General features: G+C 38.2%; 1 protein-coding gene across 11 annotated transcripts in view; it reads left to right on the top strand.

The window, feature by feature from the left end:
- CAB39L (calcium binding protein 39 like) overlaps positions 1 to 27,600 on the top strand; it is a 141,747-nt gene that overhangs the window by 90,991 nt on the left and 23,156 nt on the right. For all 11 annotated transcript variants that reach the window (XM_054445833.2, XM_054445828.2, XM_063650876.1 and 8 more), the window contains 3 exons: positions 9,376 to 9,544; positions 16,013 to 16,072; positions 20,502 to 20,567. In XM_054445833.2, coding sequence (XP_054301808.2) covers positions 9,376 to 9,544; positions 16,013 to 16,072; positions 20,502 to 20,567 — 295 coding nt within the window. The remainder of the gene's footprint in view (positions 1 to 9,375; positions 9,545 to 16,012; positions 16,073 to 20,501; positions 20,568 to 27,600) is intronic.

Raw genomic sequence — 27,600 nt, 5'->3', positions numbered from 1 at the left:
CCTTTCCTCCACATTTCTGCTATTTCTGTGTCTTCCTATTACAGTATTGCTTATGCTTCCCTATCTGCCCTATTCCTAGCTGCACACTTACCCTTTTCCTGCTTGCATGAGATTGAATGCCCTCACCACACACATAAGCACACACATATATATTCTGGTTCTGGGAACTGAAATATAGGTATTAGACATTTCCAGTAGCTAGCATCTGCCAAGGTGAATGTATATGGGTCTATAGGGAAGCCATAAAACTGAAGTCGAGCTGGGTAATAGAATCCCTGATTATTATTTTTATGTATACTTATTTATAAATGTTTCTTGGGCATTTGGAGGCTACTCTGAATCATAAAGACTGGAGATCTGGGTGTAGCAAAGCTTGAGAACAGCAGACCCATCTTCTTCCTCCCCTTGTCTTTCTACTCCACCATCTCAAACCAGGACGTCTCTTTATTTTATTGTATTCCTGTTTTCAATTCTGCTGTTTCATACCTAGTCCGTCTCACCTGTGTTCATTTTCTCTCTTGTACATTTTAAATATTTAATTGTATCAAAATAATACATAGTTTAAAAATCAGATATATCAATAAATAGCAGTTCTTTGCCTCTTTTTTCTTTTCTTTCTTTCTTTCTTTTTTTTTGAGACAGCGTCTTGCTCTGTTGTCCAGGCTGGAGTGCAGTGGTGTGATCTTGGCTCACTGCAACCTCTGCATCCTGGGTTCAAGCAGTTCTCCTCCCTCAGCCTCCCGGGTAGCTGGGATTACAGGCGCCCACCACCACGCATGGCTAATTTTTGTATTTTTAGTAGACACAGGTTTTCACTATTTGGCCAGGCTGGTCTCGACCTCCTGACCTCAAGTGATCTGCCCTGCCTCAGCCTCCAAAAGTGCTGGAATTACAGGCATGAGCCACTGCGCCTGGCCTCTTTGCCTCTTTCTTCTCTATTTTTCAGTCCTATTACCCAAAGACAACCACTTTTTTCTCTTTTATTTGTTCATCCGTTTATTTGTTCATCATTGTTTTCATCATATATTTACCTCTGTGTTACAAATAATGGGCTTATACTAATTTTTCACTTATCAATTTTAAGCAGTATCTTTGACAAGATAAACTAGATGATAGTCTTTTTACTGCCACCATTATTCTATTTCCTTTCCCTTACCTTCCTAATAAACTTTATCATAATTTTAAATTTTAATAATCACATTTAGATTATTATGATTGCACAGTTATTATTCATTAGTGAGCAAAGTAGTGTACTATGTTTACTTTTATTTTGGGTACAAAATAATTGTCTTACTGGAGAATTGTTTCTTTCAGCTCTGGAAAGGGAAAGATCCTTGTATCATGTATTAGTTAGGGGATGCAAAGCCTCTATAACACATAGACCCCAAAGTGAAGTGGCCCCACAACAAGATAAGTATATTTCTCATGTAATAGTGCAGAGCAGATGTTCTAGTTCATCAGGGGGTTCTGTCATCTTCAGCATGTGCTATCTAAGATCACTTTGTTCATTGCCATTTCAGCCCACAGAAAGGTGAAAGTATATAAGAGATTTTATGTTTGGAGAATGACAAGAATTCTGGTGTGACTAGAGTTCTGGGTGAGTCAGAGGGAAGGGTGCCGTATGAAGTTGGAAAGACTGAGACCAGATTATGAAGAGCTTTCCAAGTCCTACTAGGGAGTTTGAATGTCATTCTGTAGGCAACATGGAGTCATCCAGGGACTAGACATGAGGAGTTCTGGTGGCAACATAGAAAATAGCTTGGGGTGGGAGGCTGAGATTCCAGCTTGGAAGAGTCTGGGGAAGAGATTATCATCAGAACTTTAATGGAGATACTGAGAATGAAGAGAATGCGTATTTGAAAACATTTCCATTTCTTTCCAATTCAAAAGCAATACATGGTTATTATTTAAAAACTAAAACATTTTAGAAATGTATAACAGAAAAAGAAAGTGCATCCCATAATCTCTCCAAAAGAAATCATTATTGACAATTTGGGGACTACACCTCTGGTTTTAATTCTCTATTGCAATGATTATTCTTCTGTTTTTCAACCCAAACTTTTAACTCATTTCTTCACATCCTGTTTTGTATAAACCATTTACTCATTGTTTGCTACGTGCCAGCTATTGTAATGTCTTTCCTTATGTTTTGTTTACTTTCCAAATACTATGAGAACTGCATTTTTTTACCATTTTACAGATGAGGAAACTGAAACTCAGAGAGAGTAAGGATATTGCTCAAGGTTATACAGCTAATACATGACAGAGCCTAGTTTTCCATGCAGATCTGACACTAAATCCCATGTTCCTTACCATTAATATACCTTTAAGAAGATTCGAGGACCATTCAAATGTGAAGGGAGAGGGAATTGTTGATGCTCCTGAGGACAGAGTAGTGGAACAGTTGTACCATAATCAGTTTTACCCGTTACCGTTTTCTTTTTTTTTTTTTTTTTTGAGACGGAGTCTCGCTCTGTCGCCCAGGCTGGAGTGCAGTGGCGCGATCTCGGCTCACTGCAACCTCCGCCTCCCAGGTTCAAGTGATTCTCCTGCCTCAGCCTCCTGAGTAGCTGGGACTACAGGCGCCTGCCACCACGCCTCGCTAATTTTTTCTATTTTTAGTAGAGACGAGGTTTCACCATGTTAGCCAGATGGTCTCGTGATCTGCCTGCCTTGGCCTCCCAAAGTGCTGGAATTACAGGCATGAGCCACCGCACCCAGCCCCTGTTACCATCTTCTAATTTAGCACTGAATGCTAGAGATTTAGCCCTTCTGAAAAGTCAGGATTTTTACTGAATTATCCTTGTGAAGTCACTTTAAAACCTAGGACATAGCTTGATTGGTACATTTATACATCAAACAATAACATAAATGAGAGTATGATAGTAACATTCTGTATAGAACCTAAGTCTAACCATAAAGAATATAAGACAAAAAGCAATTGATACTTGTCTATCAAAGAGAATTATCTGAATATGTGGTATTAAACATGGTAAAAAGTATTTGGAGCCCAAGTCTTATGAAAAGATTATAAATAAGGACTTACTCACTCTAAATGAATTTGTCTTCTGGCTCAGGCAAATGACATTCCAGGGTACTGAGAGAACTTGAGAATGAGGTCACTGAACAGCTCTCAGTGATCCATAAAGAACTGTGGCCAGTGGACTATGTTCCAGAAGGCTGATGTTAAAATCATAAATTTCTCCCAATTATCCTGTTTTTTTAAGTTTATTATAAAAAATTGTAAGCAGTTTCATTTTGGCAGTTATTTTATAGATGGTGCTATATAGTTCATATTTCATCACATCAGGAGATGTACTTTTAGTAATGCTAAGACTGATCAATGGGTTCAGATGGTGACAGTCTAATCCACTATAAAGTTCCCCATCGACCTTAAACTTAATTGTTTTACCATCCATTGATGAATATTGCCTGATTCCGTCATTTCATTAGAGGTGACAAAAAGGTAATTTTGAATTCTGTCACTCCGTTTGTATTTTTTATTGGCTAAAGTAGTTTTATAGAGAATACTGTCATTCACCCACCACAGCTTCAGGTGTTAGAATACTCTGAAGTATAATTCGTACCAGAGAGGCAGAATAAATGCTCAATTCTTTTCTTTTAATTATCATTTTAGAGAAAAATAAGATATCCTAGGAACTTTCATCGGTGTCTAATATTTCCCTCCTTCCCCCGCCTTTATATATGTGTGTGTGTATAAACATATATATATTTATATATGTACAGAGACACACACTCTTCTAGCATCTGGTGAACTAATGGATTTAATGTTTTCTATATGTCTTATTTAGTTCTACACATGTTTTTTTAATGCTCAATTGACCATCTGTGGCCCCTTCTAGGTGTTATCTCTTAACATCACTAAAATAGTTTGTGAGAGCTTCTTTGCTTTCTGGTATAACAAGATATGCCACCCAACTTGTACCTTTGCTGACAAAGACCTGAAATTTCTACCAAGGATGTTGGTTCTTTTTAGAGAGGAATGGTTCTTAGAGACTACAATCTGGATGCTAGGGGTGCTCATTGACATTGGATTGTTATTGCTTCTAGGCCTTTTTGGTGGACAGAATTAACTCATTATTTTATTTATTTGTTGAGACGGTATTGCTCTGTTTCCCATACTAGAAAGTAGTGCTGTGATCACAGCTCACTATAGTCTCAACCTCCTGACTCAAGTGATCCTCCTGACTCAGCCTCCCAAGTAGCTGGGACTACAAGTGCATGCCACCACACTTAGCTAATTAATTTTTTTTTTGAAGAAACAGGGTCCCACTATGTTGCCCAGGCTGATCTTAAACTCCTGGGCTCAAGCAATCCTCCTGCCTTGGCCTCCCAAAGTGCTGGGATTATAGGCATGAGCCACTATGCCTGGCCTAACTCATTATTTTTAGTCAGCAAATGTTTCTAGATTAGAAACATACCTTCTTGACTATATTGAGGAGGCCAAGTGTTTGTTGAATGGCATTTTACAAAAGCTTTCCAGGTATTTCCTGGCCTTGTTTACTTTCAGCAATAATCACAAAAGTCATTTTCCCCCTTACATAATGTAATCTTTGTTCTTAAATTGAAATATTCTTGCACAAGATCATTCTTCTAACCATTTTCTGTGTAATGATTACTGTAGGTCACTGCCAGCTGAGACTGAGACCATTGCTCTTACATTTTGGCCTTCATTAAATTTGAGAGAGACTTTTCATTATGCTGTCATTATTTGATGGGCATGCCTAGATAGTGCCTTCTCCACACTGACACAGTTCATTATAGTCCAGACTATATGATCTAAATTACAAATCAAGAGGGAAGATATGATTCAATTCTATAAAATAGTGATTCAGCATTCATCAGATTAACCTTTACTGGGGACCTGCCATGGGTTAGCCATTGTGGGAAATGCAGTAATTAGGCAGGATCCTTGCCATCAGGAAGCTTATCTATGAGTAGAATAGATTAGGTGAGATAAATATTGATTCTTTAACAGACCTAAGGATATTAATGTTAGTGGGATTTGAAACTTAACATAAGCTTATCTTTGGGAGCATTTCTTTGTATAGTAAGCAATAACCTATCAAAAGTCAATATACTAGAAGGTAGTCAGGTAGAAATGATCTATGTGAATTATAAATCCCTTAAAGAGTACTGAGGAGAATTGGAATTCCCTATATATCTCTGTATATCCCTATGTATTTCTAACTTTAAGAAGTTGTGATCTCAGAATGACAGATGTCAAACTGCTGGGATGAAATGACAAGTGTGCTGACCCAGAGGAGTCTTGGTTTTTTAAAAACATTCTTTTGATTCTCAAGAATAAACTGTCAGTGCATCACAGATGGTTTCAATAAGCTTCACGAAATGAAAGGAAAAAGAGAGCTAATTATACCCAAAAGTTGGAGTGGAAACTTTTTATAGATGGTCTTAGTTTGGAAATTGAATTAAGAAATGAGAAAATGTTGGCCAATCAGAGAAATGTAAATCAAAACCACAATGAGATACCATCTCACACCAGTTAGAATGGCAATCATTAAAAAGTCAGGAAACAACAGGTGCTGGAGAGGATGTGGAGAAATAGGAACACTTTTACACTGTTGGTGGGACTGTAAACTAGTTCAACCATTGTGGAAGTCAGTGTGATGATTCCTCAGGGATCTAGAACTAGAAATACCATTTGACCCAGCCATCCCATTACTGGGTATATACCCAAAGGACTATAAATCATGCTGCTATAAAGACACGTATGTTTATTGCGGCACTATTCACCATAGCAAAGACTTGGAACCAACCCAAATGTCCAACAATGATAGACTGGATTAAGAAAATGTGGCACATATACACCATGGAATACTATGCAGCCATAAAAAATGATGAGTTCATGTCCTTTGTAGGGACATGGATGAAACTGGAAATCATCATTCTCAGTAAACTATCGCAAGGACAAAAAACCAAACACCGCATGTTCTCACTCATAGGTGGGAATTGAACAATGAGAACACATGGACACAGGAAGGGGAACACCACACTCTGGGGACTGTTGTGGGGTGGGGGAAGGGGGGAGGGATAGCATTGGGAGATATACCTAATGTCAAATGACGAGTTAATGGGTGCAGCACACCAGCATGGCACATGTATACATATGTAACTAACCTGCACATTGTGCACAGGTACCCTAAAACTTAAAGTATAATAATAATAAAATAAATAAATAAATAAATAAATAAATAAATAAGAAAATGTTGGCCAGAGATGATGCATATTTTGTATACGTCAGAGTTTGACTCTCATTAGAGTACTCCAGTATTAAGACATTTCTTCAGTTTGAGGTTCATTAAATTCATTATATGCATGCTTTGTGAAAAACATTATAATAGGCACTCTTCAGAAACTGGGGTAGGGACAGGAGAAAGTAGCAATAAATGACATAGACACCAAATGGAGATGGGGATAGGGGAGGAGAGGAGAAGGTAACAGGATAAGTAAAACATATCCCCAACAATTAAATTGATTGTAATGAAGTGAAGAAAATAGAGCTATAGCAATTTACTGCAGTATAACATAATACAGAATGAAAAAAATGTTAAAGAGAAATTACAGACAAGCTGTTGTATGAGTGTGAAGGGCAGAAAGAATAATCCCGAATCGTAGTGATTAGGAAAGGCTTCAAGGAGGAGGTGGCATTTGAACTAAGCCTTGAGAGATGAGAAGCATCTGAGTTGTGGGAATGTAAGAAGGGCATTCCAATTGAGGGAATGAGGGGCTCCAGGGAAATAACGAATGTGATGGGAGATGAAACTGAAAAGTTAAGGTTAGGGCCAAATTACAAAAATCCACATATATCTTACTAATCAATAAGTCTGGATTTTAATTGTCCTTCCCTTAGATTCTTTCTCTAGGCCAACAGCCTTTATTTTATACTCTCTTGAGCGCTCTATCAATAAATGACAGTGCTTTTCTCCTTTACATTTCAGAACATATACCCCTCTTTACAACATCTTTAATAAAACCCCACCTGACAACTGTTCCTTGTGAGCCAGTAGGCTGAGTTTCAAGTTTTTCTAATAAGAGAAATTGCTAGCACTATAAATTGGCATTCCTTATATTCTACAAAGAATCATGACTATCTGAATGTATTAGCATTTAATGTTACTATGAGTTATTCAGGGAATACTCAATATTTGTGAATATCATTCAGCATAAACAGGAAAAAAAGGAATAAATACCACCCTGGTATCTTTGTTTGCTGTTTCTTCTACTAATATTTATAAATTTGATATTGGAAAGTAGTCTATTTCCTCAATTGAATCTTCTTGAATCTGTCTTTCATGAAAATTCTATAATCTTATAAAGAATAGTACATTACTTATTGTTCAACAAATGTTGTTACTAGTAGTTGATGAGTAATAAAATATCCTAAAGTTTTATAGTATCATGAAAGTTCCATAAAAACTAGTATTCAGTTGAAATGGTCAATGATATCTCTTTAAAAATATGGTCAGATTTTATTTTATTTTTATTTTTATTTTTTGGAGACAGAGTCTCACTTAACTTTCCAGGGTCAAGCAATCTCCCACCTCAGCCTCCTGAGTAGGTGGGACTACAGGCGTGTGCCACCATGTCCAGCTAATTTTTTTAGTTTTTGTAAAGTCAGGGTCTCAGCTAAATTTTTTATTTTTTTATTTTTTGTAAAGTCAGCCGTGTTGCCCAGGCTGGTCTCGAACTCCTGAGCATAAGCAGTCCATCCACCTCAGCCTCCCAAAGTGCTGGGAGTACAGAAGTGAGCAGTCACGCCCCACCAGATTTTTTTTTTTTTTGGAGGGGGCCCTATATTCTGCTCACTTCCCAGTGTATCACAACTATATCTTTCTTTGTTCTATTCTTCCTATATTTACCACACAATTGTCAACTGTATTATTTGAATAAAGGGCTTGTTGTACTTGGGCTAAGCATTATTCATTTTCTTGAAATCTTATCACACACTGGAATATATCTTAAACTTACTTAGAGATTGAATTTGACTTTGAGAGATTGTTGTTGTATTAGAAATGGAACCAATCTAGTATGCCAGTCCTGAATTGTTTCCCACAGTAGATGTTTTGTTTGTCTAATGTATTGTTTTGCTGTGAGCCATGATTCCACTTAGGATTTAAGTGAGTCAATCAATCCACAGCTATGTATTAGTCACCTATTGCATGCAAATCATATATTTATATAGGTCTCCCCTTTTTCCTAAACTCCAGATAAGTGTATCCTACTGCCAAGGAGACATTTCTACTTAGGTATCAGCTATCTCAAAACTAATGTGGTTAACCACAAACTCTTAATTTCTTTACTAACTTGTTCCTCTACTAGTTTATTCATCTTAAATAGCACCACCATCTACCCAGTGATTCAAGCCAAAAACATAGGAATCATTCTTGAATTCTCAGTTTCCAAATTTATTCTCTCACTCAACTCCAGCTACATCATCAGCAAGTCTTGTTGACTCTTCCTCCGAACAGTATCCACCACCTGCCCACAGTCCTCTGTTCTGCTCCTGCCACCCCAGGCCAAGCCCCTGTTGCCTCTCCTGGGTTCTGCTCCTGTTCTTATTTGTCTCCTGCTGTTTTACAGACATTTTCAACAAGAAGCCAGAGTGATCTTTTTAAAGCATAAGTTAGTCTTGTCAATTTCTTGCTTTAAACTCTCCAAAGGCTTCCCATTACACTTAAAATAAAACCACACTGCTTACCTTGGCTGACAAAGCTGTATCTGATCTGGGATGTGGCCCCTGCCCTTCTCTCCACCCCTGCCTCATTTCACACCACTCACGGTTCTTCCCCTACAATCGAATCACACAGGCCTTATTTCTCCTTCTCTGTTTCGCCAAGCCTGTTCTTGCCATGGAGGCTTTGAACAGTTATTTCCCTTTGCCTGGAACATTTTGCCCTTTCCTTTAGTCTAAAGTAAAGTAACTTAAGTAGTCACTCACACACACACACACACACACACACACACACACACACACACAAAATTAAGTAGTCACCTTTATAATGCGGTGTATTTTATTGTCAACAGTTTTCACGGCCCTTCTCAGGATTTGAAATTATCTTTTCATTGTTTACATTCTGCCTCATCCCCCCCACCCCCAGCTGTCACCACGTTCATATTTGAGTATATCTAAGTGTTTCAGAATACACTCAAATTCCAGAATACATCTGGAATAGTGCCAGGCACATAGTAGATCTTCAGTGGGTATTGAATGAATCGTGACAAATGGTGTGTGTGCTTCCATTAACAGCAGTATTGAAATGGTTCTTTTGATGCCATTAATATTATTGTAATAAGATAACAGAGTGCTCTATTTCTCTCTTGTTTACGCTTTAGATATGAAGCCCCACAGATTGCCTTACGTTGTGGGATTATGCTGAGAGAATGTATTCGACATGAACCACTTGCCAAAATCATCCTCTTTTCTAATCAATTCAGAGATTTCTTTAAGTATGTGGAGTTGTCAACATTTGATATTGCTTCAGATGCCTTTGCTACTTTTAAGGTAATTTTTTTTTCCAACTCAGCTAGGTCAATTTATAGTCACTTGGCCTCTAAAGAGGCAATTTAATTTTAAAAAGCAAGAAATTTTATTTCTTAGGCCTCAGTGTAGCCAACCATGTATGATGTGGATCATAAGAGGCATCTGTAAATAGAATGCAGTCTATGAGGCCAGTCTGTCCTACTGCAGGAAAACAACTCAAAATATTTGTCACAAGCTCAAATGGAATGAATTCCAGTATATACAGTTATGTGGGAAAGGAATACGTAGTGCTCAGTGTGTGGCATGCTGTCATTTATGTTAAAAACAGATTAAAGGGCATAAGCTTCCACTTAAGGTACTTATGCACTGAATACCTCTGCAAGGATGCACAGGAAACAGCAACAGTGATTAATTCTGGGGAAAGGAACTAGGTAGTGAAGGGAGATGGAGAATTACATCTTTGAATGTGAAGGACATCGTGTTATTTTATGAATGTAATTTTTAAATGTCCACATGGTGAAACAAAATAGTAATAAATTATATTGTAGTTTTTTCATAATCGTCTATAGTTTGATCATGTATTATCTACTTTGTCACTATGTAGGAAATCGTAGGATGCAGTATATTCACATTGTTAGGTAACCAACTACCAGAACTTTTTTATTTTGAAAAATTCAAACTCTACCTCTATACTTATTAAACAATAACTCCCCATTTCCTCCTCCCTCCAGCCCCTGACAACCATTTTACTTTTGGTTTCTGTATTTTATCATCAAAAAAATGTTCAGAGAATATATCAGAAAAGAGTGCAGCTAATTTGCAGACAAACATACCAAAACTTATTCATCTAATGAGTGATGTTACATTCAAGGTTTCTATTTTAGAAAACCAGTTACTTAGGCTTATGATCCTGCTATTATTTAACATATTTTGAAGTTGGTATCAATGTGTATTACATGCTCATTTTTCAGTAATGGCAAACTTTTATCATTCAAGGAGAGACAAAAGTTTTGGAAACAAAAGCCTATTTGACATTCCGGTTAGCGTATAAAGTGGGTGATCAAGTTAGCTAGAATTATTTGGGGGGGGATAATAATTATAAGAAAATTAATTTTAAGATATAAATAGAAACAAAATAGATATGATTTTCTTCAGTGTCTACCAAATCAGCTCTGAAGCCGTTTGAGAAGAGGAATTCAAAAAATATTATAAACTGACAATGTAACAGCATCATTGAAAAAAATAGGTTTTCAGGTTTAAAAAGTAGATAAGACTCATTTAAATGTGTGTATATATATATGTATTCAGATTCATTTCTTCAAAAGCATTTTAGCAATTTAATTGTTCTATTTACATAACTCCAAATTAATTTATACTTTTTTCAGGATATACGTATGTAACTTTTTTTTACAAGTTTTACTTAATTGTAATCCATGTATGAATTTTATTTTTTATATATTATCTTAAATATGTATTTCAATAATATTGATATAGTCCATATACTAATATTAATACATACTCTAATCGTATTACTTTATGAACAGTGATTGAAAGTTGCCTATGACTTAGATGATAAATAGTTCTTTTAAATAGCTCTCCAGAGGTGGAAAAAGGGGAAAGCAGTGGTTTGCTCTGCTGAAAACTACCTATTATCTGCAGACTAAGAAGTTACCCAGCCTGTTTTGAGAAGGTGCCATAAATCTGTTGAAAGGTATATTAGCTCACATGGTGACAGAAAGTGTGAGAGAGTGTCAGAGAGTGGTAAAGGGCAGGAGATGTCAGTGGGGCAGAAGGAAGCTGGGACTTAGGGAGAAGAATGCCTGGCGGAGGGTGAGGGACGGGGCGTGGTCTCCCTGGAGGCGGAGCCTGCAGGCTGGGCCTTCAGAGGGATTTGTTGTGATGGAGAAGACCAAAGAGTGGTGAGTGGTTAAGCGGGAGGCAAGTCCTGGCAGCTGCCTGGGACACGATCTATAAAGGCAACCAGGCCATCTCTGGAAATACAGGGTGCAAAGGAAAATCTAATTGACAAGAACTCTGGAGGGAGAATACTGTTTGAGAATGATGGGAATATTTGGAAGCCACTTGGGGTGGGCTGGGGGTGGATTCCAGGGCAGGCTTAAGCAACAGCAGCTGGTTGTAACAGCTATCTAGGAGCAGGGTGAGCCCAGTTAACTGCAGCACTTTTTGAGACAAGGTCTCACTCCCTCACCTAGGCTGGAGTGCGGTGGTGCAATCTCAGCTCATTGCAGCCTCAACCTCCCAGGCTCAGGTGATCCTCCCACCTCAGCCTCCCAGGTAGCTGGGACCACGGGCGCATACCACCATGCCCGGCTAATTTTTGCATTTTTAGTGAGATGGGGTTTTGCCACGTTGGCCAGGCTGGTCTCGAACTCCTGACCTCAAGCCATCCGCCCACCTTGGCCCCTGCAAAGTGCCAGGATTACAGGTGTGAGTCACTGCGCCCGGCCACTGTGACACTTTTGTTGTCATAAGCAGGAGGGTGTGCGGGTTTCGGACAAGCACTGAATTGCCCGAGACATCAGAGGAAAGGAACGGCAATACCATCATTTCCCCAAAGCCTCAGGCAAAACTGCAACAAACACAAGGCCTCTAGCGTCCGGGTTTGAAGGGAAGGAGTTTGCAGCCTGCTCAGGTGTCCACAGGCCTCCATTCGGCCTGCCAGCATCCTATAGTCTCCCTGAAGAAAACAGGGGAGGTCTGGGTAGACAGAAAAGGGCAAGGGAAAGAAAGAGAAGGGAAGAAGGGGAGTTAACGAGAGGCGAAGTATAAAGAGTGGGAAGCTTGGAGTAAGGAAACTGAAATCTCGGGAGAACAGCTGAGTGAGGGAAGGAAGGAAGGAAAAGAAGGAGGAAGGGCTTGGGAACAGACTCCTAGAAGTGACTGCTGGGTGGAGGGAGGGGCGGTGAGGGCAGCAGGGCTCCGGGCTCCGAGAGTTGGAAATCCCAGGAGTGGCTATGTCTCACCCCGGAAGACAAAAATTGTACAGCGGCTAGAGAGGAACCCGCCAAAAGGTGGATCTAGAGCTAGTGGTGAGATAGGCCTCGGTTGCATCCAACATGAAGAATGACATTAAATACAAAGGATGATTCCATATCTTTCTACCAAAATCTCTGTGTCTAAACTACTAAGGAGGTGTTTGCTAATAATAGACACTACAGTCCCATTTTTTTCCCCTTTCCTATCAGATGGCTCTTCGCTGTCATGGAAACAAGTAAATTCATTTTTAAAAAAACACAAGTAAGCCTTCACATAATTACAAACATAGAATAAACGCCAATAGAGGAGGAAAGCAAATACTTAATATGTATTTCTGAAAATTTCCCCGAAGGTTTTTAAACATTTGATAGAATAAAATGTACTTGATAGTAATTTCTTGCTGTCATATATTCAGCCCAATTTAATTTTCAGCAACAATATTGAATGACAAAAATAAATGATGTTTTGATTTGTATTTAAGCTAATTTTCCATTGAATTTAAGTCAATCCTTTAAAATCTAAATAATCATAAAAAGTTTTCTAGTATGCTGCCAGTATTGGAAACAACAATTTTCTATATTTTACCAAATGCTTATGGTTAATATAATGTAACAATGACCATATATCACTATTTTTTTTTAAGTAGCTGGTTTCAAAGGGTTTTGTTTGGTTGGTTGATTGACTTGATTTTGGCATTGGTTTTGGGTTTTTATAACCTCCTACTCTAATCTTTTTGGTTTTGAGCTCTTAAAGGGACTGTTGCTCAGTTTAGTTATTAATATTGTAACATTGTTAGTTTTTGATTTTGGCATAGATTTGTCTACCAAAAGTCTTTTCCCAAAAAGGATTCCTTACAACCATAATCTCTTTCATCCCTCCCTCTAAAAATTCCCATAATAGAAGTGGTTTGAATTCTGTCTTTCTCTGCCACCTGATAAGCTGGATGTCCTTGAGCAATTTAGTTAACCTTTGAGTTTTATTTTCCACATCTGAAATGAAGAAAATCATCCCTTTTTCATGGACTTGTGAAGATCAGAAGCCGCATTTGCAAAGTGCTTGGTACACTCCCCAGCACAGTCAGCCCTCTGAACGGCAGCTGTCGCTGGCTCCTCAGCCTTTTATGTCCCTGCAATGAAGTGTCTCTCTCACTCCACCCCGAGTTTCTCTCAAGCAGTATTCATTAAAAATATCAATATCAGATTTTCAGCATAATAGTTATACTATGCAAAACTTAGGCCTCTCAAAACAGAATTGTTAGGAGGTAGGATGAAAGAGTACACTATTTGAATTAAGGTTTTTAAATTCTAAATTCTTTGGAGTTTGAACTTTATTTTCCTTCACAATTTTCTGTCTTTTCCTTCTTGGGTAGGATCCTAGCTGTTTTTTTTTGTGGTTTCTTTTTTTTTTTTTTCACTCAGTTATGTGATCTATAATGCAGCAATTATATTTGTCTATGTATTATGTGTACATAAGCCTGTGTGTATGTATATGTGGTTTGTACATACATTTATTATGTACATAAATTTGAGGGTATATCTATGTATCAATCCTATTACACACTGGAGTGGAAATGTGGGCACGAGAGAGGGAATGTGCGCATTGTTTATTGGCTGTACCCATGATATGAGATATATATATATATATATATATATATATATATATATATATATATATGCTGGAGGAATTCTACCCCACCCTATTATGGTTTCTTAATACTGGATTTTTAAGCTGTTTCAAGGTGTTTTTGCCCTTGGAATTTGAAAGTGTTGGTTTTAACCTAACTCCCTCCTGATCCCTTTTTCTTTGGGGTAACACTAATGTATGACACAACCTTTCTAGGCAGCACTGATCTGCAACCTGCTCTTTTTGTTGCCACTGGGGCTGTGTGCACTGGGCCTGCAGTGTGGGGAACCCAGACCTCACTTTCAAGGCTGACGATAGTTGAAGCAGGTAGAGAACTCCCACAGGTGCAGCAATCCACAGTGTCTGCTGCAGCCCATAGAGGGGGCTCCCTCTAGCCTGGTTCCGGTCAGAAAATTTCTATTACTGCTCATGGGGTTTCTATGATGTTAGGGGAGGGGTGCTTGAAAGCATGACACCAATATTATCCTTTAAAAAAAAGAGTAGGGACCTCAAAGGATCCTGTGGAACTACCTTACTCTTTCAAGGGTCCCCTGATGCAGAAACTAGTTTGAATCAAGACCTTTGACGGGCGGGAATGGAACCCCTGTAAATGGTTTTCCATTTTAGAACTTCAGTTCCAGAATGGTAATGAATGCTCTGCTCCACTTGGGGGGAAAAAAGCACCATGTTTCCACTAATAGGCCCAGTGGTTGATCAAGTTGTGTGATAGCAATAGGGAATTAAGAGCCACTCTTATTATTTTTGAATTTGAAAATTATAGTACACAATGCTTTAAATATTTTACTTTTTAAAAAATTAAAGTAGAAATAAGTGGGTTTTATTATGGTTGTTATCTGCCATTTCTTTGTGAGGTTATGTTGTGTACCTTCTATATGCTTTTAGGAAATTTTAATTAAATACGTATTACAAGAATTTATTTTGGAAAACTTTAAAATTCTTGTTATGTTTTTAATTAAATTTTTCATAGCACCTAGACAGGACATTTAGCCTCTAAGCATATAAAAGGGATTAAGTGAAGCTTGTTTTCCTACAACATTAAAGTGAGTTAAGGATATAATTTAGGTATGAGTTGAAGACAGTCAAATGTTTCTTCATGCTTTTGTTCAGTTTTCTGCAAGTTTATATCTGCCATAAGATAGGGCTACTCATCTTCAATTTTGAAAGGATGGATTGTGCTACTTAGTAACTTGCACAACACCTCACATCCCATTAACCCAAGAGCAAGAACAATACTGGTTTGACACTGCTAAATGTCAGTCCTGTGCTTCCAGTATCCGAAGTGCCCATTTTAAAAGTGGTTAAGGCACTTTGGGAGGCCGAGGCGGGTGGATCACAAAGTCAGGAGATCGAGACCATCCTGGCTAACACGGTGAAACCCCGTCTCTGCTAAAAATACAAAAACAAAAATTAGCCGGGCGTGGTGGCAGGCACCTGTAGTCCCAGCTACTTGGGAGGCTGAGGCAGGAGAATCGCTTGAACCCGGGAGGCAGAGCTTGCAGTGAGCTGAGATCGTGCCACTGCACTCCAGCCTGGGTGACATAGTGAGACTCCATCGCAAAAAAAAATTAACTCATCTCAAGTTCCATTTGTTTCCCCAGTTAAATTATTTCTATCATAAATCTAACAATATGAATTTGAAACACTAGGTTTAACACCAGGGTTTTTCTTTTCTAACATGAAACAAACTTGTATTTCACATCTTAGGCTAAGCTAGGAATGGAAATAATTTCGTGGCGTAAATGAAAATGTTCTTCTGCAACTTTTATATGTTCTTAAACCTTAGAAAAGAGACATTTGTAATATTAATAGCTATAACAGTTTTGTTTCACTTGGTTTTTCTTTTTCTAGGATTTACTAACCAGACATAAAGTGTTGGTAGCAGACTTCTTAGAACAAAATTATGACACTGTAAGTAGAAATCATTTTTAAAGACTTTCCCACTTTCTCTGTCCCTCCCTCTTAGATCTATGAGCAATTGCCCCTGTGAATTATCCACAAGAGAAATCAATCGCATTCAGCCATACTCCTGATTTGTCTACCTGGAAACCAAGTCATCAGGAAACTTTATGGAAAATTGAGATGGCAGGAGGTCAGGGCTTTCACCTTTTTCACATCTCTTCGTGTTTGCTCTGAAGCTCAATAAATGACTAGCATCTGCTTGCTTTGATGTTGCAAATCAAAGGAGGCAGTAGGTAACTCCAAAAGGAAGAGAACCCCACCCTCACTAAAGTACATCATTTTACTTGGTTGATAATTAGTCTTACTTAATAGTAAAAATACCAGAAATATTTTTTATCTTGCAACTCCCTTCCCTGACAGTGAATCCAACTCATCCTTTTGAGATTTGGTTGAAATATGACTCTTTAGAAAGCTTTCCCTAATCCTACCCCTCCCAAAACATGCATCCTTTCTCTTTCTCCCTCTCTCTCTCTCTCTCTCTCCCCTCTCCTCTCCTCTCTCTTCTCCCTCCTCTCCCTTCTCTCCCCTTCTCTCTTTCTTCTCTCTCTCTCTGGCTCCCTCTTATTTTTCACCTTGTATTATTATGGTGTGTCTGTATCTTTCTGGCTGGCCCTTGCACCCCCTAAAAGGCCGGAATCTTATCTGCAGGACACAGGGTTAAGAGCACAGTATGGACTTTAGAGTCTTCGTGCTTGCTTGGCTTCAAGACCTGCCTCCTTAGTGGCCCTGGGCAAGTTACTACACCCACTGCAAAATGAAGATAGTAATAATACCTGCATCATAGGCTTGTTGAGGGAATTTGACAGGATTTAAAGTTTTCAGCACAGTACCAGAGTAAGGACTCAGTATTAGTTTTTAATCGTTGTTACTTGTTTTCCTAATACCTAATGCAGTGTCATACATTTGGTGGTGACAGATCCATCCAAAAGCAACTATGCTTTTACTAAATATGTAAGCAATAGAAGCAGCATTATACAGTATAATATAGCACAAACCTAGAAGGAAAACTTTATATGTTTTGTTCTAGTGTTGGTTCAGATGCTCTACCTCAGTGCTGTCCAGTAGAAATATAATGCAAGCCAGAAATGAGAGCCACTATGGAACTTAAAATTTTCTAGTTAGCTACACAAAAAGGTAAAAAGAAACAGGTGAAATTAATTTTAATAATATACATCTATTTAACCCAACATATCAAAAATGTTATTTTAATGTACAATCAATATGGAAAATGATAATCGCTTCTCGGTCTTTTGGCTAAGGTGAAGTGAAAAATGATTGAGCTATTTTACATCCTTTTTTCATGCTGAGTGTTTGAGATCTGATGTGTATTTTACACTTAGAGCACATCTCAGTTTGGACTAGCCACATTTCAAGTGCTCAGTAGCCACATATGGCCCTATGTTGGAGAGCATGCATCTAAACTAGGACTTAGGGAAGGGGGAGTCTCTGATCCTCATCCTAGCAACAGCTAGAGTTATTTTTTACTGGGATTTTTGGCATTTTTACATGTGTTAGTTAATGTTACTACTCTATCTCCATCACCCAAGTCTAGTGCCTGACACCTAAGAGCAGGAATGTAATCTGCTGTCTTAAAGGAGCACTTAACTATTTGTATTATTGATGCCCAAACCAAGAAGTTCTAAATGTTTATATATATGGTATGATGAGTGGATTTTTTTATCTTCATCTATTAAAAGCAAAAAACAATTTCGTGTGTATATGATATTTATGGTAGTAATAAGTAAATTACGGTAAAGTATCTTTATTGATTGAAATCTTTAGTATTGAATTAAATTACATGTACTTACAAAGAGAAGTACATTTTTGACGATAACGATGACTTTATGCCTTCCCAACGGTACGCAGTATAGTTGGGCACATAATAGGCATATGGACCAGTGGTAGCAAACAAATATTAATAATAGTCCTCAAGGAGTCTCTGAATCATTTATATCCTAGACAAAGGTTGCAACATACTCCTGAATACTGGGAAGGTATGGCCTACTCTGCCTATCAATAGTATATCTTCACACATTCAAATCACAAATATTTAACTACTTCTCTTTTAATTATAAATAAAATAAATTTTATTTTTGCCAGTTGTCCTTCAATTTAAGATTAGGAATTAGCAATATAATTATAAAATCAAAAGTGATTTTTATGTCCTCATGTTATAAAGGAAGTGGCCATAGAATCAACTAGAGTATTTGTTTTAAGTGTAAAATGTGAGGGGAGAATGATTTTTTAAATTGATACAAAATAATTATACATATTTATGGGGTACGTCAGATATGTTGATATATGCATACAATTTGTATTGATCACATCAGGGTAATCAGGATGCCCATCACCTCAAATATTTATCGTTTCTTTGTGTTGGGAACTTTCCAAATCTTCTCTTCTAGCTGTTTTGAAATATACAGTAAATTATTAACTATAGTCACCCTACTGTGCTGTTGAATACTAGAACTTATTTCTCCTAACTGTATTTTTATACCTGTTAACCAACCTCTCTTCATCCCCCCTCCCTCCTACCTTCCCCAGCCTCTGATAACCTCATTCTACTGCAAGGAGAATAATTTTTATTGCTAGAGGCATCCCAAAATGTAAAGACTGAAAGAGGCGGGTGGATCACGAGGTCAGGAGTTCAAGACCAGCCTGGCCAAAATGGTGAAACCCTGTCTCTAATAAAAATACAAAAATTAGCCAGATGTGGTGGCGGGTGCCTGTAATCCCACCTACTCAGGAGGCTGAGGCAGAGAATTGCTTGAACCTGGGAGGCAGAGGTTGCAGTGAGCTGAGATCATGTCACAGCACTCCAGCCTGGGCAACAGAGCGAGACTTGGTCTCAAAAAAAAAAAAAAATGGAAAAGAAAATTGTCTATTTTTGAATTTAGGAAATGAACTGTTAATATATAGTTTGGTTGTTCAGTAACTATATATGCTAGATGGAATGTTAAGGAAAGATTCGTTAGATGTCACATTTATAAGAAATGAAATTTTTAAAAGGCTAAGATAACATGGATAAATCTACAATATCAACTAATTACTATTTTTTCCTATAGAATGAATGAGGTAAATGTGTTGTGCAGTAACGCTTTGCGTTCAGGTGTAATACATGACAATTTGAGAGACTAATAAATTCATTCTCTTTGACTCCTTATTTACCTAATGTTGTTTTTACATCCATATATCACTTCTTGTGTAATTTAGCAATTTCACAGCTGCTGAGGCTCCTGCATTGGCCTGAATACGAGCTCTGAGAACTCATGCCCCTTCAAACCTTTCAGACTTTTTTAGCTGATATTTCTTTAGCAGAATACCATGAAACTGGAGCACATGATGCATGACTCTAAAGTAATAAACCTGGTGGACTCGGGAGTAGGTCATACCACATACATGTACTTGCATTTTATATTTACTATTCAAATTTATCACAAGGCTTGTCTGATGCATTTAATGATCCACAAAATTCTCCTTGTGTTTCAGGATAGAATAAATAAGTCATTCATATTAAAGAGTATAATTACTGTGATTTTAATGTGAGCTACACCTTTGTATTTTTACTCTTCACTTTATTCTCTATCGGTGATTGTCAGCGTGCACAGCTTGCCCTCATTACACAGTGGCACACACTCTCCCCTCGCACTTGACTCTCCGAGGGCTAGGAGTCTGCCATCCTCTTCAGTTCCTGATCTCTTGCCGTCCGTCCTGGCTGCGCTCATTCCTCCCACTGCAGTGCTCTATGAGCTGTGTGCCCACACCTGATGGAAGTGAGTGCTGAGCCTCCCCAGATGCCAGCACTCTGTGTTAAACTGAAGGGCTAGGCCATGGTTGGTGACCATGTTAGGAAACAGGACTTCATGCACCAGTGTCCCCAGCTTCCGGTGAGAGTGAAGTGCTCCAGAGAGACCAGTTGGGCCGTCTTGCAACAAAGGTTGCCTCGTTCTTTATCTGTTTATGCAGTGAATTGAACAGTCTGATAATTTATGGCTTGCCAAGTGAAGCCTTAAGTATATTTAATATTTTCCCGAATTATGGACCCATAGCCACCAGCAAGGCTACTTATATAAAAATTTCTTTAAAATGGCATAAAATGAGTTCTCTTGCAAGTTTTACTAGAAATTTTATTCAAAATGATTTATTGGAAGGACTCAAAATTACTCATTTTTTATCTAATTTGCAGAACTAAAATAAAATAGGGAAGGATGTCTCTTGTAATTCTTGACCTCCCTGTCCCCCAGTGTCTTCACATGTAAAGAAGGATGGTAAAATGGCCAGAAGTTGGGAATTTGCTCCTGAAGAAGAAAGCAAGCCAGCCTAATACGGAGAATCCACTGCTGCTTTTACACTCTAATGTGTATTTTCTTTTCATTAGATTTTTGAAGACTATGAGAAATTGCTTCAGTCTGAGAATTATGTTACTAAGAGACAGTCTTTAAAGGTAATATCAAATTTCTTTAAGTTAGTGTCCCTGTAAGTTGATATCTCATTAGCAAATGACGGGTCTATTAGTATATGAGTAAACACAGAAAAATTAAAATATCCTTTTTTAATAACTTGAGAAGTATTTACTATATTTTATGTTATGACTGTATTTTATAGCAAAATAATGTAAGTATCCTGTCTTGCTTTTGGAAGTAACAATATAAGTACATGATAAGTAAAATTTAGAATATTTCCGCTGAGGCCAGGCATCTTGGCTTACGCCTGTAATCCCAGCACTTTGGGAGGCCAAAGTGAGCGGATCACCTGAGGTCAGGAGTTCAAGACCAGCCTGGCCAACATGGCAAAACCCCATCTCTACTAAAAATACAAAAATTAGCTGGGCATGGTGGTGGGTGCCTGTAATCTCAGCTACTCGGGAGGCTGAGGCAGGAGAATCACTTGAACCTGGGAAGTGGAGGTTGCAGTGAGCCAAGATCGTGCCATTGTACTCCAGCCTGGGCAACAAGAGCGGAATTCCATCTCAAAAAAAAAAAAAAAAAGACATGTAAAATGCAAAAATTAAACCTTCCCTCTAAGTTTTAAGCACAGCAATTGATAAATTCTTAATATCTGTATTTTTGAGTATAAAATAGCTTTTTACTATCAAATTATGTTTATATAGTTGAAATGTTATGGGGCTTCTGTTTTATGGGAAGCATTTATCTCCCAGATTTGCAACATATTTTCCTAAAGAATTTTTTATGCTATATTTCATCGCCAGGTCCCATTCCCTGAGCATTCATGACAGTCTGTTTTCCTGTAGGTTGCTTAAAATACTTCCACCACTTAACATGACGTGTTCACATTATATTTACAGAAGAGATTCTGAAATATGAAACATGGTCATTCCCTAAGAATTAGAAGAGAAATGTTTTTTAAAAATCAACTCTAACAAACAGATATGTCAGAAGACTACATGATCGCATATACGAAATTTTGCTTTTCTAAAATACCGCCAGGATTACACTGAAACAGAATCTGGCAAGCGATTAAAAGACGATGCAGCTAGCTGGAAACAAAAATAAAGCCAATTCTCAATTACCCGTAAATAACATAGTTTGATGAATTATTGGAGAAGGAGGTGTGAGGGAGGTAATAAGACATTCCATTTAGTTAACAAATATTTATGTGCTCATTCTCCAGACATATGATGACAGCCAAGAACAGCTCTGGGCCTCACATTCTGTTGTTGGAAAACAGACAATAGACAAATAAACAAATACATAGTTTTCAAATGGTTTTAAGTATTAAAAAGAAGAGTAGGGAAAGGAGGCAGAAAGGGGCAACTTGGGAGATAGGCATGTGTGTGTGTGTGTGTGTGTGTGTTTGTGTGTGTGTGCCAGAGCAGCTAGATGATCAGTGAAGTCCTTGATAAATTGATCTTTAAACAGAGGGCTAAATTTATGGAAAATTAAGATGGCTCTGATAAGGGTGTTTGTGTGTGTATGTGTGTGTGTGTGTGAAACCAAGTTACATCTGCTACTTGAGGTTATGCACCTATTAACTGGCTGTGGAAATGACAGGGAACCCAACAGAGTAAGACCACATCCATCTATGAGTGGCCCTCTCTCCCTCAGTGGAATGGTGCCTGGAAGCAGCCATGTGGCCAGCGGGAGGTGGGAGAGCCCCTGAGGGGAGGGAGATGTGAGCTGGAGTTGTATCTCTGTCCTTCAGATCCCACTCAGAATCCCACAAAAAGAATGTTTTCAGCAGATGATAAAACTGACTGTTTTTAGTGCAGCAACTCATATGATAGTTCAGCTTGCTAAACATCACACTTGTATTGTCATTTTTTCCTATTTTTTCTAGGTTTGGGATATAGTGTCACACACTTGTGTTATTTTTACATGTCAAATGATGGCATTCATAGAACAATGCATTTCCTTCTAAATTTGGAGTATAATTTTAAACTAAGACAATAAAGTCAATCTGTTTTGTATCACATTTTTTGTCAGTTTACTTTGCCCACGATCCTGCATCAGCCATGACCTGGTTTCCTTTGTATTTGTACCCTCACTGGGTGTTAATGGGGAGGCCATTTTTCAGCCAGCCATCCAGCACTTTTTATTGAGTTTCCCCTTTGTGTAGAAACTCATACCAGGAGACCCATCTAGAAAAAAAGCCCACAGATATGCTGCTGTCTGTGCTGGAGCCAGTAGCGATGAGACCAAACTGTGTGCGGAACTGACCTTTGGGCAGAGAGTGACTTCAGTGCTGTGTTCTCCCATGTCCAGAAAGCTTGCTAAGAGCAGATGAAGATGAGGATGTATTCTGTTTATACAGCTGCATACGTGAAGAATAGAATTCGTTATTTGTAGGGCTCCACAAGGATAGCCAAATGAGGTAAGCTTGTCTATGGTACAACGAGTAGTGGCCCTGGAAAGAAGATGGCAATTGGAGTAGTAAACAGAGGTGACAGTGCTCTGAAGGGCCAGCATATAGGAAGTTGCTCATAAATTCTCCAAATCCTTCCTTTTTTTTCAATGGGAGTCTGTCAGATACTGGATCAAAATTGAGAGATTTATATGAACTAAGTTGATTGAACCAAATCAGGAGGAAGAAAGCTGTTTGTATTTCCTACTTATTAGCAGATGCCTCAGCCTACTCACGAGGCATCTTTCCTGTTTTTCATTAATTCACCCAGACATACCATTTGGCTGCTATTCCTGCCTAAAATCTTTACAGTTAGGCATCTCATGGATATCTGATTTATAGCATGGTAAAACCAAGCATTGATGGGACACTGGAAAAAAATGCCTGACAAAATGCAGATGAATTACCTAAGAATGCAGAAAGTATTAAAATGGTTACTGGAGAGCTGGTTTTTTTTTAACGTTAGATTATAGGAAGAGATGTTGCCAAAATGGTTTTGCATCACTCTGTTCAAGCAAACAAAAAGGTAGACGACTGTGAAATAAGTTCATATATAAACATAGAGCTCATTAAATATTGTTTACTCTTTTTTTTTTTTTTTTTTGCTAGAAAAATGTTCTGGAAGCTCCAGTGATGCAATTTTGGTTTTTCCTTTTGGTAATTAGATCTGTAGTACCAGTATATTCTATTTTGACACAACTGTGTTTATATATAAATGGATTCTGTAATACTTTTTACATAGATGTTTCATAATTGCAGGAAACAAGAGAGGTTAGATTATTATATAGCAACTTTGTAAGTAATAAACTGTCTTAAGTACTAGGCTATTTTCTAATTCCAAAGTAGTTGCTACCTGCTGCCTTTTATTAATCATATTCTAAATTTTCCTGCACTGCTTAATTCCTGGTGTCAATAAAAAATAATTAACAGAGAAATTCCTTCCCATCATGTGACAGAGCTTAGGAATTTTTTCCTTATCTTCTGCAGAGGCCTGGCATTTAATTACCAGCAAGAAAGATTATAATTCAAAAGAAGCTTGGTGGAAACTGGGGAATTTTTTGGACTGTGGTCAATTTCATTAAAACACTTAGGTTTCTAAAAAACTTATTTCCACTTGCTGCATGGCTTAACTATGTACTGTGAGGCATACAAAATAAGAAATTTAAAGAGGTAAAATATGTGTGTTTTCCATTTACTTGGTATAGTATTGCTTTATAGTGCTTTGTATTATTCTGGAATGCAGCATTTTGTCATTGTTAATATTAAAATAGATTAACATTTAATGGCTAAAAGATTTAGTGTTGAATTAACACAATTAATTGTTTCAGAAAAATTGTGAAATTCTATTAGCAGAGGATAGATTGGATAGAATTTATATGTAGATATCCCCAGGTGATAAAAATTGAAGTGACCTAATCTGAACTTAACTCATAAATATAACTTCAACAAATGTTTATTGAGTATGCGTGTGTAAATTTTCAAAAATGAAATTTTCTTTTGCTGAAGCCTTTTAACATGAGTGTATATGATATATATGTGTCTATTCAGTATTTGATTCCTTTTGTATGTATCTTTAGAAGATAAGTAAGGCTCCTGACGGGCTTACAACCCAGAAGTTTTTTAGTTTTAGTTTTTTCTTTTTGGAGGGTCTGGAAGCCATACCTTTGAAATATAAGCATCTAGGAAGATAATACTGTCTCCCTGTCACAAGGAGAGTTTAACCTAGGTGCCCTGTTCCAAGCTGCAACTGTTTGCTTGTCAGAGAGATAAGAGAAGTTTTATTATTCAGATAAATAGCTCAAACCAATGGTCACCTCAATTGCCAGGTGCATTAGGGTGAACCATGAAAGAGTGCACAGAAATGGTAGTCAGGTCCTCCCCTAGTGGACAGGTTACCCTTCATCTTGAGGATATATGTATGTAATGGATTGTAGCTGCTTGACTGTAATAAGGGATAGTTTTGTCTGTTTGTAATCTCTTTTTCAGAGATGAGTTACTGTATTGTGCTCTGGATATGTGGGTAGGACTTTTATTTCCTCAACAGTACCCATGCACATCACACAGTTAGGTTGTAAGGGGATTTGAAACACGCCCTTATGGAGCTTATTCTTTAAACAGGGTCACAAATAACTCTGCACTGCAAGGCAAAGCAAAGTCCACTGTAGAGAAGAGGAAAGGCTTTCCCGAAGATGATGTCTGAGCTGGTTCTGAGAGGACGGGCCAGGTTTGGAAAGGCAGAGAAGAGCTGAAAGTGTTTCTCAAGACTTTGCAGCTGGGGAAGTAAAGCCACAGGGACAGGAGAGTGGGGAAGATGGAGGAAGGGAGCCGAGGAAAGGAAGCAGGAGAAATGATTCCACATCACACAGGCTGGGAACGGCATCTTAATGGGTTTACTTTTTTCTAAATCTATGGGAATCTAGGAATTTGCTTGTTTATTCATTCACTTTCTAATCTAAGTGGAATTGGTAAGAAATACTGATTTTTGGAAGATTTCTTTGACAAAATGTGCAGAATGGATTGGATTAGGTGAAGACTGAAGGAGAGACCATTTTGCATGCTGTGGCAGTAGGTCAGCTGAAAGGTAGTGAGGGTTTAAATGAGATTACTGGGTGTGAACATTGAATGAAAGGTGTTCAAGAAACACTTAAAAACAGAAAATTGGTAGGTCTTAGATGGAGATTTGATGTAAGGAGCAAGGGAAAGAAAGGAGCTAAGGAAGATTTCAGCTCTCTTCCCAACTGGAGGAGGGCAGCTCCTGATGCCATTAACAAAGAGAAGAAAGGGAGTTGGTTTTAGAGATGCTATGTGTGACAGTCCAGCAGTGTTCAAGTGGGACTGCCCAGTGAGCAGTTAGAAATGTGGGTCTAGAGGCCGGGCGTGGTGGCTCACGCCTGTAATCCCAGCACTTTGGGAGGCCGAGGCGGGCGGATCACGAGGTCAGGAGATCAAGACCATGCTGGCTAACGCGGTGAAACCCCGTCTCTACTAAAAATACAAAAAAATTAGTCGGGCGTGGTGGCAGGTGCCTGTAGTCCCAGCTACTTGGGAGGCTGAGGCAGGAGAATGGCGTGAACCTGGGAGGTGGAGCTTGCAGTGAGCCCAGATCATGCCACTGCACTCCAGCCTGGGATACAGAGTGAGACTCTGTCTCAAAAAAAAAAAGAAAAGAAAAGAAAGAAATGTGGGTCTAGAGTTCAGGAAAGAAGCTGAGGCTAGAAATGTAGATTTGGGAGACATCTTCCTAGATGTTACAGTTGAACCCATGGGTGTAGATGAGACTGTTGGGAGATAAAAGCTAGCAGATCCAAGTATACAGCTTGGAAAATTGCTGCATAAATAATGCAAAAGGCAAGGGAGCCATAGAACAGGTAGCAAAGGAACAAGCTGCACGAGGTAAGAAACCAGGAGCAAAGAAAGTTTCCAGAAGGTGTTAGGTTAGCGTTAGAAGCTGCAGAAAGATGAAGGAGGTTGCAGATTAACAATTTGACTACGTGGTTGCTATTCCATGTGTATGAGAATAACTAGTGACCAGCTAACATCCAACAGGGGTCATCCTTTTTTCAGTTTAACAAATGTTATTTTCATGCATTAAAATAACCTCAGGTTGTGTACTTCTTACATGTTAAATACACAAAAGATACATCACAGGCAAGGTGGTGGTTTACTGGCAGCCAGATGCTTGCACATATCTGGTACTCCTTTGATAGACAGTTGGCCCTCAGTTTGATGTGTGCTTTTCTTCCCATCCAGGATTTCTGTAACCATGTAACGATGTGTTACTCTCCCGAGGCCTTCAGAAAAAGTCCAGCAAATAGGACAATTGAAAACTAAACATATCTTCTATATAAAGTTATATTACGGTATGTTTCAGCCCCCTGGCTGCTGAAGCTTTAGGAATTGCTACAGCAGCCAGGGGGCTGTAATTCTGTTCTCCAGAATTATGGTGAGAACAAAAAAGTTTCTGAGATAGAGCAGCAATACATTCAGCTATGTTGCTAGAGGGTCTTCAACTATTCTTACTTTGGGTATTTTTCTTTTGTTTTAAGGTAATGCTGTATTTGGGGAACTATTAATTTGTCACCAAAAAATGTTTTGCTTTGCTTTTTAATAAAAACTTGTTGCACTTACTAAATTTGATACAGATTTGGGGTCAATTTTTTTTCTGACTTTATATCAGGTTTTATTATAAAAGTCAGGGGAAATGTAAGAGTCATTTAACAAACTGTCTTAGTAGTGAACTCCTAGCATACATTTATGCAGGTAAAGAAGGTATCATTATGGTACCAATTTTGTTATTGCTTCTACCTGAATGCCTATGGAGCAATACATTAGTGGGAAGCAAGATAATTAAAGTAAGTATTGAAAACCATAAATTTATTTCTGCCTAGTTCTAGGTGAGCTGCAGCAAAGACCGACTGAAAAAAGGTACTAAGCACTGACATCAGCAAAGCAGTGTGAAAAACTTGCTCAATAACTATTGCTTTTATGCCTGTGCTTTGAGATGCACTTACGGACACTCTAATTTTTTTCATGACACCATTCTTACTCACATTTATATTTTGTTTTTCAGTGAGAAGACGTGAGCTATATTTTGAATCAGGTGGCTCTGAGATTAC

The sequence above is a fragment of the Pongo pygmaeus genome, chromosome 14, assembly GCF_028885625.2.
Source record: "Pongo pygmaeus isolate AG05252 chromosome 14, NHGRI_mPonPyg2-v2.0_pri, whole genome shotgun sequence".
NCBI lineage: Eukaryota > Metazoa > Chordata > Mammalia > Primates > Hominidae > Pongo > Pongo pygmaeus.
Note: the sequence above shows the minus strand (reverse complement) of the source record. Positions and strands in the feature narration are given on the sequence as shown.